The 13,828-nt window shown below is 41.4% G+C and overlaps 1 protein-coding gene and 1 long non-coding RNA gene across 3 annotated transcripts in view; both read right to left on the bottom strand.

The window, feature by feature from the left end:
- Positions 1–13,828, bottom strand: part of LOC310673250 — a 611,626-nt gene that overhangs the window by 90,398 nt on the left and 507,400 nt on the right. The window lies entirely within an intron of this gene.
- The window catches only part of CNTNAP5 (contactin associated protein family member 5), a 298,496-nt gene that overhangs the window by 90,398 nt on the left and 194,270 nt on the right, over positions 1–13,828 (bottom strand). For both annotated transcript variants that reach the window (XR_014508745.1, XM_083430378.1), the window contains exon 13: positions 4,951–5,151. Coding sequence is in view for 1 of the 2 variants with exons in the window: in XM_083430378.1 (XP_083286504.1) it covers positions 4,951–5,151 (201 nt within the window). In the remaining variant the exon portion in view is untranslated. The remainder of the gene's footprint in view (positions 1–4,950; positions 5,152–13,828) is intronic.

Genomic DNA, 13,828 nt, shown 5'->3' with positions numbered 1-13,828 from the left:
GCGAAAAGCTACTAGGGCTCATGAAAGGAGGAAACAGTGCCTGATTCCAGCAGGCAAACTAAGCAGTGTAATTTAAAATGGATATATACACCCATTCATAGATATTTCCAGCTTTGTCTTGAAGACATAATCCTCATCTTTTTATTCTCCCCCAACTGCTAATTACCTGCTAATTAGTAGAAACTGTGATGACTGTTAGTAGTCTGGGAATTTCTCTACTAAACTGGAGTTCTGTTGCCACCCACAATTACTAGGTGTTCTGCACTGTTGATGAGTAAGAATGAGCTTTCATTTTTCCCCTCCACTACCAACGTTAGTAACATGAAGACTACACAGTTCTTAGAGCAGGGCCTGATTGAATGGGTTCTGTTGTCACATGAATATTGTGAAGTACTTCTACAGCACTTGGGGCCTTTATCATCAAGGGTATCTGAGCTTTCAGTTTTTAAAGTAAACGGCTAGACCTCACATTTCAAGAGCAGGTTTGAAAGCATCATGCCACTATGTGGTAAAAGTGGAGAGAAAAGCAAGGATCTGGTTGTTTGTTAGACAATGGGCTGTTTTCATTATGCTTTCAAATATTAGTGTACTTTCAATTTTGGGAAGAAGTTATGAGAATTTACTTCAATATATTTCATATTATACATTGATAAAGGATAAAGAAAAATTCAGAACAAAAATATTATAAATTAAGTGCACTATGTAAGCTATTTTTTAAAACTGACCTAATCTAGAAAAAAGAAAAGGCATCCTGTATCCATTACATACTTAATTGCTTGTGAACCCTTGATTCATTATGTATTTTCAATGTGACCACTAGCGCTAAATAAATATATTGGAATCTTGGGTTACAGAAGGCATTAGTTTAATCAAAAACATGTGCTGTTCAACATGGGTTCACATGGGTTCACATGGCCAGTTTGTAAGATAATTGCAGAAAAAGCAATTTTCAGCTTCCAGGTGCTTAATTACACACTGGCTTGTGTGGGGAAAATGAGTCCACTTGACAGCACTCTAAAAGTCTTGTAGGACCAGGTTACAACAATGATATCTGAGCATGATGCTTAAAAGCAATTTACATATTAATATAATGAATGATGAGCTGAAACTCCCCGATTCAAATTCCAGCTGAGCCACAAACTCAGTGGTGGCTACTCTCAGCCACTGTCTCCTCTTTGCTACTGGTTTAACTGAAACCTTCATCCCCTTCATTAGTTACCCATGTGAACAGATCTCCATGGACAGAAGAGTTGATCAAATACTGTAATCACACACAGAAGCTTAAGTGCATAGAATCCCGCCTTTTAACAACATTGAAAACAAGAGAGGTGTGAAAAAATGGTCTACTTGGATTAAAGAGTAACATTCCATAAGTTTCTTATTGTGTGACCTGTGGACATACAGTATGACTATGATCCTCTGTGTATTTGGCAGCCATGTAAACAGACCCTCTGCATACTGACATACATGCATAAGCTCCCTCCTCACATGAGGGAATCGCACCAGTGATTGTCAGAGATAGGCAGAGTAACTTGCAACTCACTAACATGGTTTCTGTGCTGGAGGTGGATAATGCAAGCTCTTCTATACATCACTTGATCAGGAGTGAGGAACCATAGAACTCAGGGCCAAATATGACTGTTCGGGTCTCTGTTCTGTCTGGCCTTGGTATTCTCCTCTTCCATCTCCAGGCCACACCTCTCACTGGCCTGGCTCTACATTTTGAACCCCATAGAAAATATTGGAAAAGAGGAAGCATGGTGATAGCAGGTTCTGACAATGAGCAAGAAAATGCTTTCCTGATTGTGGAAAGGGCCAAATAGGGGCAGGATCGGCTTGTCACACCAATAACCCACAAGAGTCCCCCCTGAGATCCATCAGAACCAATCTCTTTCTAAAAGGAGAAGGACAAAGTGAAAACAAAATGGTGGCCTCACTCTTTGCAGGAAACAGAAGACCATCTCATCCCATCCCTTTTAGTGGGAATGGCAACTCAACCGAATAGCAGCGATTTATATAAGTATTCTCCAGGAGATATTTCTCGTTGCCCTTGGAAAATCCTGAGCCCTTATGTTCCTAAACAGTCCATCCAATATCGAATTAGTTACTCCACTGAACATGAGTACAAATGGTTCCAAGCTAGAAGGCATTAAAATGATTCAAGTAATGTTGTCTAGAATATGAATGACTAATGGCCAATTTGGTTTCACCTTTCTGGAGAAGTAGGTAGGAAAAGGGTAATGGTACAAGTTTCTGTGTGGTCCAAAAAGCCTGGTCTGTACAGACAGAAAAGCTCACTGAAGACAAGTAGCCTCCTTCAATGGGCATCCCATGAAGAAAAACAGTGCTTAGCCTCTGCCCCTCAGGTCCTGCAATGCTATTGGCCTGGCCCTTAAATTCATGTGTTACGCAGATACCCTGCCTGACTCTTCATCACCGTCTGGTCCTATAGCCCTGCGAGTGACAGAAACCCAGGGAACTGATGTGGAGGCCTCAAATCTCAAGGCAGGGATGTCCAGATCTGACAGCTCCTAGGGGTGTGGAGATCTGGAATCCTGGTTCTCCTACTGCTTTGAGCAGACCCCAAGTTAGAGATCTGGGCAGCATTGGTTTTGTGTGTGTGTGTTTTAGTTAAAAAAGCAAGAGAGAGAAAAGGAACCTTAGCCATCCCAAAAGGTTTAGCAGCAGCTTTTTCATAAAACATTTGGAGAAATTTATTGCCCCCACCAAGCTGATGAATGGTCAAAAAAGAATTCTTTGAAATTTCTAGCACATCTCTACTTCTTGCATTCTTGTGGTCTCTGAAAGTTTTTGACTCATCTAATGGAATACTTGAAGGAACCAATACATTTCTGAGGAAAGCACCGAACTGCATGCTGATCTCTAAAGTCAACAACAGAGGGCAACTGGAAACAATCCTAAGAGGTCTGCAACAGTTTATGGCATGGATTCCATAAGCACAGGTTTCATTTGAAAGATGATAGAATGATAGAATTGTGAACTCAAAGGTCACTTTGTTCAACCCCCTGCAATGCAGGAGATAAGCGATCTTAAAGAAGCTAATCTATATATGGAAGCAGAAATCAAAATTATGTTAAAATATTTCTCAGAAAATACATCGCAACCTAACAGAAGTTGGCCAGGAAAAAGCCCATACACAACTAAGGCTATTTTACAATGCTGTAATATTAGGGATTTGAAGACAGACTTTTTCCTCTTTACTTAACCGCTGAATGCAACAATGCATTCTAATCATGGACATGCACAATGCTCCAGGGTTTCTCTTTAATTTAAAGGCCTCTTGCACACAACTGAGGACAAGCTGTCTCAGATACCTTGCAATTTCCCACAGTTCACATGGCTTATTTATGTGCATATTCCATATCTTTCTAACTTCCACTGCCCTGGGCTACACATAATTAAACACACAAGGAGGGGGCATAAACAAAAATGGATTTGGTGGGGGGAATTGGCCGTATCCCTAATGTGTTGGTTGTGTTCTCACAAAATACACGTGCTTCTCTGATTCATCATATAAACAAGCGTTACTGGAGGAGACTAACCCTTTTCAGATCATCAGCAAACTAGGAATGAGCAGCCTATTTGAGTTTTGTGTCTGTTTCACATACACCCAATCAGAGCACATTTCCCTTTTTGTGGGGTTTTTTAAAAAGCATGAAAATGCATTTAAACTGTATGCATTTTGCACAGATTTTGTAAATATTTCCCTAAAAACACATCTCTGTATGTTTTCCAATGCATTACCACCTAAAATATTCATTTTGTTTGCACTTTCCCATAAAATACATATTTTAATGTGTAATTTTTGGAACTGAATCTGCATCATAACTTTGGAGATGAACACCCAACCCCACAGTCTATATATATGTGTGTGTGTATATATATATATATATATATATACTCACCATTTGATGTTAACAGCAATAACATCTGTGCTAATTGCAACATGAAGCGGCTAGAGAAGTAAAATACGTTAGCAAATTCAACAGTGCTTAGTTTGTTTTTGGTTGTTAGTTTGTTAATGTTGCTAATATTGTTCTGTGGATTATGAATGCTGTAATGCTTTGTGAATTTTATAATATGACTTTTCTTGTGGCTGTGCTGTTTAGCCTATTTCTTAAGTTGTTTTGTTAATAGTGCTTTATAGAAGGTGTCTGTTTTACTGATGATTTGTTAATTATTTTATCATTCATATTGTAACTGTGATGTTCTACTGTGCTATTATTTATTGTATGTAAGCTGCTTTGTGACTCATGTGGCTGAAAAGTGGCAAAGAAATACAGTATAATAAATGAAAGGAATGAAGAATTCCAAACTGTATTTGTTACCACCAGTGCTGTTTCTGTTCTGCTGCAGTTCAGGTTTTGCCAAATACTATGCTATTCATCTTACTGCCTGGTATTTAATGAAGGTTGATTAACTTCCATAACAATTTATGTAACTTGCATTCATTTCAATGTTTTTTAAAAAATGTGGAAATGATTTAAAATAAAGTAACTAGTTATGTATTGTTTCTGGATTTGACAATGATGTGAACAAATTGATTTCTGTTCCTGACCACAGATGAAAACATGAACTGCAGCTTCCTTCTCCAATTTTGTCAGAATTCTCTGACATCCACAGATGTGGCGAACAACGATACATCATGCCATGGTCTCTGCAAATATTTTTCTACCACAGATGTGCTGCGTCTCTTTCTGTACTATAGCCATACATGGTGGTACTCTGCTTCCTTTCAAATGGAAATATCCAGTAAAACTCTAGCCTGTGTGTGCATAAGAAAGCAGAGAGGAACCTGATTTTGTGTTCTACTTCTCTTTTGATTTTCTTCTTTTCTTCTTCTTCTTTTTTACTGGTGTAGCACTGTCGATTCTTAACTGTGCAAGCACCAGTAGCTAAAGAGGAAACATTTCACTTTATGACACTTACTTGGAGTGTTGAGCAGACGTGACTTTTTGCAGTGGTAAGCTGTCTCCTGTTCACAGTATTCGGCACTATTTATCATTGCCTCCAGCTGCTCCATGCTGCTGTTGTAGTTGAAGCTCATGGCATATGGTTTCTCAGGATCTGCACCGCGGACTCGAGTCAGCTCAGTATTGTTGTGCTGGACTACAGTCCAGATCTTATCTTCTGTTAAGTGAAACAAAATGGGGGAAAGATGAGAAAAGCGGGAAAAGTCAACAACAGCATCTGGTGCATTTCCCTATAGGTACTGGAGTGTGTGTGTGTGTGTGTCATTCATATATATATATATATATATATATTCCAAAAAGGGTACTTTTAAACAATGAGACATATACCAAACTGGTGCCGAGGACAATGTAGGCTTCAACTGCTACCATAAGCAAGACAGATGCAATTCTGATGTTTTCCAATTATGGCTAAGAAGCAGGTAGGGCAACAATCCTCCCTAGAATTTGGTTTGCTGGCGTTACTTGCAAAATTCCCAGTCTTCACACTTTCTGAGTCAACATGGGTCAACAAAGCACATGAGCTGTTTATCCATCCAGATAAATGATATCACTGGACTAAAGATAGGACTGTTGTCTGGGCATCAGCACTGCAGTCCTCCAGAACGACAGAGCTCTCAAAACCGCTAGATACTAAGGCAGATTCTCTGCTATTAAGTGCTGACCTTGAAGAAACATGCCTGATGGAGAGGCAAAATTGGCCTTCTATTTTAGTGCAGTGTAAAGCCGATAGCCCTTTCTTTTATTTTAAGCATAAAACAGAACTGATTTAGCTACTTTTTAGCTACCAGCTTCTTGAATAGGGTAAAAGGAAACTTTTAAAAAAGGCTCTGCAACAAAGTATTGTGCCTTTGCTTACAACTAAGGAAAGAGAAGGAAAAGAACAACTGTGCAGAGATGGCCAGCAATTAAATTTGCTACAGGGTTGAGCTTTGAACTATTATGGAGACCAAAGGTTAGTCACAAACACCATCCAAACACACCACACTCCTGTGCTTTAATAGCTAGCACATTATCAAATAATGAAACCAACACATGCTTATCTTGTGGGGAGGACAGAAAACAGGAAGGAATGGAGACATTGCAGAAAATACAGTGTGGTGTAGCGGTTAAGAGCGGTGGACTCGTAATCTGGTGAACCGGGTTCGCTTCCCCGCTCCTCAACCTGCAGCTGCTGGGTGACCTTGGGCCAGTCACACTTCTCTGAAGTCTCTCAGCCCCACTCACCTCACAGAGTGTTTGTTATGGGGGAGGAAGGGAAAGGAGAATGTTAGCCGCTTTGAGACTCCTTAGGGTAGTGATAAAGCGGGATATCAAATCCAAACTCTTCTTCTTCTTCTACCTCTTTCTCTATATAAACCATGCTTTTCAATGCAAACGAGGAAATAAGAACAGAAGAACCATGCTAGATCAAATCAAAGGGCTATTTACAGCAGCATCCTGTTTCACACAATGGCAAACCATTATGGCTCTGGAAGTCTGGAACCGGAGATGAACTCAATAGTCTTTTCCTGTTCATGTTTGCCAGCAATTGGCATCTTGCCTCTATCTGGAAATTCCATAGCACCATCATCACCAGCAGTTATTGATAGCCTTATCCTCCATGAATTTGTCTATCCCCACTTAAAAACCACCTAAGATACACTTTATAAAACTATCTAAGATGCCCACCCCACTGTTTAGATTTTTGTTTTTAAAAAGCAAGAAAATATTGGTGTGAGGCAGCTCTCAGGGCGGCCATGACAGGGAAGAGCTCTCCTTCCTTCTCCCTCCCTTTGGTGCTGCCTCTGGCCAAGCAGCAGCCAGCCTCCAATTCAATCATCTCATCATAAAAGTGATAGAATACTTTACAGCTGTGACACTTTTACCCTATACACCCTTTAAAGACTTACCATACCATTGACTGCATAGATGCATGGATACCACTCTCCTTCATCTGCACCTTGTAAATGTTCACTAGTTATGGTTACTTCCTACTGTTACTATTACAGCTGCATTAGGCTCACTCCCAGTGAGATCTGAATTCTGATGCAGAAAGCCTTCTTTCTAACCTTCTGCCTCCCCCAACCCAATTGGGTCTTTTTTGGCGGTGGCAAATTTAGTACAAGTTGCACATTACAGGTTTAGAACGAAAAAGCTGGCCTGATGGTTGCCAGTATTTTTCTATAATTGGGTTCTGTAGTGCTTTGAAAGGGGATGAAGGAGGGGAGGCAAAGCAAATGCACGCTAACTTTTAAAAGGAGTTTGCTAATCCACTAAAGTGCCTCTGACAACACACTGCATTTTAGCAGTGGGAGTTGCAGCTTGCTGTGCCACTTGAAAGACTCTTGCTGAGCCTTCCCTCTTTAAGCCACAGAGATTTGCCACCCTGCGTGTCACTAAAACTGCTCATAAAAAGTTTTGTTTAAGAAAGGGAAAACAAAACAACCCACAGTAAATCACACGGATAACATGCTAACTCTGGATGAAATGGATCTGCTGCTGATGGGTACAAATTATCATTCTCTTTCACTCCCAAAAGAGATGCTCCCCCCCCCCCCCGGGCTCATGTGCTGCGTGCACTTAACGAAAAATGTGTTTGGAACTGCAGCCTATGTTTTATACAATTGTCTAAAATATAAAGAGAATCTTGCTGTGAAAGGAGAAGGAGAAGATAGACAGAAAGGGAGGAAGGGAAAGAGTGCTTTTTAAATGGGCTGGTTTCACAGAAGTCCAAAGAAAAAGACATGGAATAATATACCAAAAGAAACAAGGAGGAAATGGAGTGGGAGTATCAGAGGGTGGTGGTTTTGGTTTGGTTTTTTGAGGAGGGTTCTGTAATCATAATGTGCCTTCCTTCCAACAGACTGTCTCAACTAGAAACTGGCTACAACTTTCACAAAACAAAAGTTAACCCTGTGCTGGACTGGCTGGACTAGACGGGGAGCATTCACTAAAAGCACAGTGGATGGGATTGAGCCAATGAATCTCATCAGCAGAAGCCTCAAAGGCTTCTGCTTGTGGATTGGGGTTTTTCTCCCCTCCCCCTCCCTCGTGCCTCCTGAAATTGGCTTGGGGTGGAGTGGGATTGGGAGAACCCCTGGAACAGTGTACGGAGAGAGGAAGGTGGATCATTCTGACTGGCAAGCACTCCAAATGCAAGGCATTACCAGCTCTGGAGGAAAGACAACAGCTAAAGCTCTGGAAGTGAGGAAGTCAGTACACAGCAACAAAATGAAATATGCACTGGGTTGGGGAACCAGTGTGAGGGCAGAGAAGGGGGGAGTACATTGTGGGGCCTTGCAAAATTTAAGGCATTAAGGAATTCTATGATGCAGCATGTGAACACACACAGAGAGAGCACAACTGCATGATAAAAATGTAGGTGCTTTTGAACATTTGTTGTCACTGTTAACATGTGAAATTTGGTTGGTGTGTGAAAGTGTAGCAACTCAAAGGACTGCAACCTCCTCTGTCTGCTTGGAGATGTAATCCCCGATCTCAGCAGTGCTAGAGTACTTCTTTGCAAAGGAATTAATTGGCTATTATGGGACTTCAGGTGCTGCCTCAGTTGAATTGCATGCTTCCTTGCATTGTACCTCTGCTTCAGAAATAATTGTGGAAAGGGCCCAGCCGGACAGGCTGCGATTCGTAGACTGTGTAAACAGGCCTTGCTCGCTTTCCTCATTGCAACACAGAATAACATTAACACATCCATGTCCTATTTTCCACCTCTCTCCATTGACTTTAATTAATTAGGTCTCCCTGGAATTGTATGTGTGTGGAGTGAATGAGGAAACAGTTCTCCCACAAGCTCTCCCTTCATCTCCCTCCCAACACACACAGCTTTATTATTTCATTACACTCTTGGATAAGTTTCAGACCAAGCTGAGGTAGAGCAGCTGAAGGACAACTAACGTTCATTGCATTACATTAACCTGGAAAAAAGTTAATTTAAGGCAAGAAAGCCAAATATTCTAACAGCTTGTTAAATTGTTTTGGAATGTATAAGTGACAATGCTTCACTTCCAAGCTAATTCTGCAGCCCTATAACTTAGCAGCCATTTATAAAAGAGTTGTGGTGGGCAGACACCTCTGAGGGATAGTTTTAGAAGTTAGGGATGGGGAAGAAATTCAATTTCATTCATGTTTTGAACTTAAAGGTAAAGGACCCCTGGCAGTTAAGTCCAGTCACAAATGACTCTGGGGTTGCGGCGCTCATCTCGCTTTACTGGCCAAAGGAGCGAGTGTTTGTCCGCAGACAGTTTTTCCGGGTCATGTGGCCAGCATGACTAAGCCGCTTCTGGAGAAACCAATTCGCTTTAAACTTTAATTGCAATGCTTCAGCAGCCAACCATTTTTATCTTATTTTTTAGGGAACACATGGATTGTTTATTCCTTTATTGTTAATTGAGCCTTACGCTGTCTGCTCAGAAGTAAGCCCCACTGTTTTCAATAGAGTTTGCTCCCAGGTAATTGGGTATAGACGGTGCAGCCTTACACTGCAATCCTAAACATTTTTACTCAGAAGTAAGTCCCACTGAGTTCAATAGGATTTACTCTTTGATATATTCCTTACCATTCTCACATTGTTGTTATTGTTATTATTGTGATTATTTCCCGCCTTCTTTCCTGACAGGGACTCAAAGTTTAATTGGTTCAAGGTGACAGATGTGTATGTGCAAATGTGTGAGGTGAGAGCAAACACTGGAGAAGCTTCCTGATTTTGAATGGAATATCCCTTTTTTCATCTGAGAAATGTTGAATGCTTTGGTGATGCTCTTCAGATGCAGCTGGACACCAGCTCTCATAAGCGGCAGGCAGAATGGACACTAGTTAGAAACGATAGGAGTTGTAGTCCTAAGATATCTGGCATCACGTTGCTGCATCATGTGTTGCCAGGGGACGGGACAGAACAATTCCTCTCTTTGTTGTGCCTTTCCTAAATTTTCCTTCGCTCTTCAAGCTGATGAGGCTTCTCTTTCCCCTCCATTCTGTACTCAGCGTGGGATAGGATAACCAGCATTTGCAAGGAGCCAGCTGCTTTCTGCATTCTAGGCACATATGGTGTGTGCTCAAATGCTGTCTTTTTAAAAACATGAGAACTGCTCTCATGAATAAATTTGCATAGCCCAAGACTGCAGAAAGACACAATCGGGGAGCAAATAATAAATACTATCAAGCTGCCAGTACCAGGGTGTCGCCTAAAAACAAGCAAAAGTTTCCAGAAAACTCAGAGAGGTCTAAGAATCCGGCCTGGATTCTTGAATCTGTATTTAGCTCAGTGAGCAGAAGGTGCTTCTACAAGCATAAAGCAGGTTAAAAAAAGATAGTCTGTACAGTTTTATTTAGATGGCAAGATATAGCAAGAACAACAACAAAAACACACCAAAAATTATTCTTTCTCATGAACTTAAGACACTGATTATCGCCAAATTGATCTTGGTGAGTAGCTTGCAAAGATTCAGCTAGACTAGTAAAGAAAAAGTGATTCACATATATGGGATACAACATCGTGCCACCAGACGGTGATGGAGAGTCCTGTTTTTCTCTACCTGTTTTCCCTGTTTAATTTTACAATGCTTTGAACTGAAATGCCCAAGTTTCTACTGGTCTTGGGTTCAGGACAATCTCAAAGATTAGAGATGCCATAGGTTGCATATAGACTTCCTATAGACCTATAGACTTCCTGATCAATGGCTATGCTGGCTGGGACTGATGAGAGCTGTAGTTGCTGTTGCATTGTGTGGGTCACATAATTCCCATCCCCTACAATGCTTTCCAAAACTTCTACCGGAATCAACCTTACCAGGGGCTAGAAGAAGTCGTGAATGCCTTACACAGCTGCTCCTGCCAGGGGTGAAACTAGGCTTAATTTCACCCAGGTCAAAGACCCAGTTTGGCACCCCTCCCCCCCACATTTGTGTACACACATACACACACACACAGGGTGCAAACCTCAATGGCGCCCCTCTGGAGACTTCACCCAGGCAAAAAATCCTGTAGCTCTGACTCTGACTGTTGGGCACAATAGCTGTGGAGCCTTTTTGCGCAGGGCCAGTGTTTCCTGGCCTGCAGGAAGAAGGGTGATGGGACAAATTCCTGAATTGCAGGGGACTGGACTAGTTGACTCTTGGGGTTACTTCTGACTCTGAAGTTCTATGATAAATTAGATTACAGAAGAAACTCAAGGCCGACTAGAGAATGAATGCCCCACCTCTTAGAATATAATCACTTTGAAAGTGTAAGTCAAAGTAATTTATCTCTGGCCAGCCAAGTGATTGCTTCTTTTACATATGACAATATTTCTAGAACAGAGACTCTAAAATGTAGGGCAGGCCCCCACTTGGGTGGCATGAAAAAGCTGAAAGGGAGGGGCACATCTCATGGAAGAACAGCCCAGGCAAGATACATCGGCTCATTTAATACCCTCAAGAAAAGGATTATAATTTATTCCCACTGGATTTGTGAATGTGACTGCTCTCTCATTTTTCCCCATCTTTGTGATGAACTGCTACTTGGTTCTATTATGTTTTCCATGTGCGTTAGTTCAGGACGTCTTGTTCTATTCTAATTTCCCATGCCCAAGTTGAATGAATACTCCAGTTTACAGAATTTTTCAGAGAGCTGTAGGTTGCAAGCACATGGCTGTATGCAATGCTTTTTGCATACATTGCAGTGTGGATTCGGTGGCTGGGGGTGCTAGAAGGCAGATTGAGTCTAGAAGGGTGAAAAAGTTCAAATGCTACGCTGACAAAATTGGTAAAGCAGGGAATCCACTTTGCTCTTGGCAGGACAATCTATGCCCAGAAAAACCAAATTCATGAGGATATAACCTCCCAAAACTGTAGGTATGAGAAGAGGAAAAAGAAATAGAAGAACACACCAAATAATATCTCTATATATGAGTGCTTACATATTCTCTAAAACAGGAAGATACCTTAAATCTTTCCACGATTCCATCATGTTCTGAATAGCCTGCATTGACTCTGACAGCATATAAATTAAACCAGGCAAAAAATAAGAGAATTTTGTCCCACCCAACTGCAGAAGTTCCCATCTAGTTCTCATTTTTTATTTGTCTAGTTTGAAATATCCCTATGGAGAATGATTTGCTCCTGGAAACAAAATCATTTTCCTGTGATTTAGGATGTTTGTCACTGAACAAGATTATTCAGACTGATTAAATTTCAAACAAGCCAAACATATGGTAAGTACTACAGGAGCAAGAGGGAAAAGTGCTCTGTGAGCTGATGCAGCGCATTTGTTCCATGGTGCCTAGCAATGCTGCCCAGGTCTTCTCCTTAAAGAGGTTTGTGACTGGGCATACAGCAAACACTCTGATGTGGTAATGAGCTGCCAGCTACAAAATCAAGGTATGGTGGAAAAAGTATGGGAGTGCAGAGAGATGGGGGGGGGGGGGGAGACCAGAACCTCATCATGTCAGCTTCAGTTTTCTGAAATTACTCACTTTCCCCGTGTAGCTTAGGTGTGGTTACGTAAGATGTTGTACTAGAAGCAGGAAAACCTGGGTTCAAATCCTCGTTCAGTCCTGTAGCTCACTGGGCAACCTTGGTCTAGTCATTGTCTCTCAGCATGACTTCCTATCTCACAAGTTTGTTGAGAACTATGTATGCCATTGTTGCAAGTCTTTTTCCACCTGGTCTGGGAGGACGGAGCTCTGACTGACTCCAGCTACAAAAGCTGGAACAGACTCTTGGGCTGGGGGTGCGTTATTGGGGAAGGTGTTGTTGCTGCCATTGTTTTTGTATATTTATTTTAGATTTTGTTATGATTCATGCGGAAATTGTTCAGTTTGGTTGCGTATTTTTATTTATTGTTTATTTGTGCATGTGTGCTGATATATATATATATATATATATATATATATATATATCCATGTTGTAAGCCTCCCTTAGTATGGTTTGAACTGTGGATAGGCAGCATTCAAATATGCATGGCCAATGGCCAATGATGTTCAAATCTAGCAACCTATTACTACTCCTGATGTGAATGTATCTAGAGGAAGGGTAATAAAAAATAGTCATTTGTATATATTTCTCCCAAACCGTAGTTGGCAGTGCCACTCACTTGACCTCTAGTTGGTTGTATCACTGCTGCCTTCTGGGAGGTACAGGGACAGGGGTGAGGGGCAAGCGAGGTCAGCATGGTGGAAACCAGTGCTTCTGCCAGTGTTTGTATTATATCAGCCTCCACACTCCTTCCCTCCCTGCATCACTCAGTAAACAGCAGCAGTGAGGCAACCAACCAGGGTCAGGTGAGCAGCAGTGCCCCTCCATGCTGTCCACTATGGCTCTCAAAGCAGTACTTCAAGTAGGAAACTCTCCAGATAGAGAGTTACATTCTGTTGGTTTGTTTATTTCCAGCACACAGCCTACATATTACATTGGTGAGTAAGAACATGAAAGGATGTACTATCTTATATACAGAGGCTGGCAGAGGAGGATTCCTTAATGCACTGAACTTCTGTACCAGGATCGGGAGCTTTTGAGGGTTGGTGTTGGAGAAAGTGTTTCCATACCCCTATTTGGTTCCAAAACACTGTGGTGCAAAATTGCCCAAATACGTCTACTATTCATTATGTGCTGATGTTATCTTCTTTTGCTGAATAGGTCTGCTGCTCAAATTGCCAGGTAGGACAAAGAAATGTCATAGAAAGAACAAGCTGAATGACAGCAGAGTCCCTATTATTTGCCAGAATCCACTCCTTGATGAAACATATTGCTGACTCACATTGCATCTTTCTCAACAGCAGCCAAGTACTGCGTAAACTAAGATAGCATCTCAGCCTCTTCCTTTCGCCCTTTTCGTTCACTGGTGTTCATTCCACTTCATTC

This window comes from Podarcis tiliguerta (assembly GCF_965153285.1).
Source record: "Podarcis tiliguerta genome assembly, chromosome: 1".
Taxonomy (NCBI): Eukaryota; Metazoa; Chordata; class Lepidosauria; order Squamata; family Lacertidae; genus Podarcis; species Podarcis tiliguerta.
This window is presented reverse-complemented; position numbering and strand designations above follow the sequence as displayed.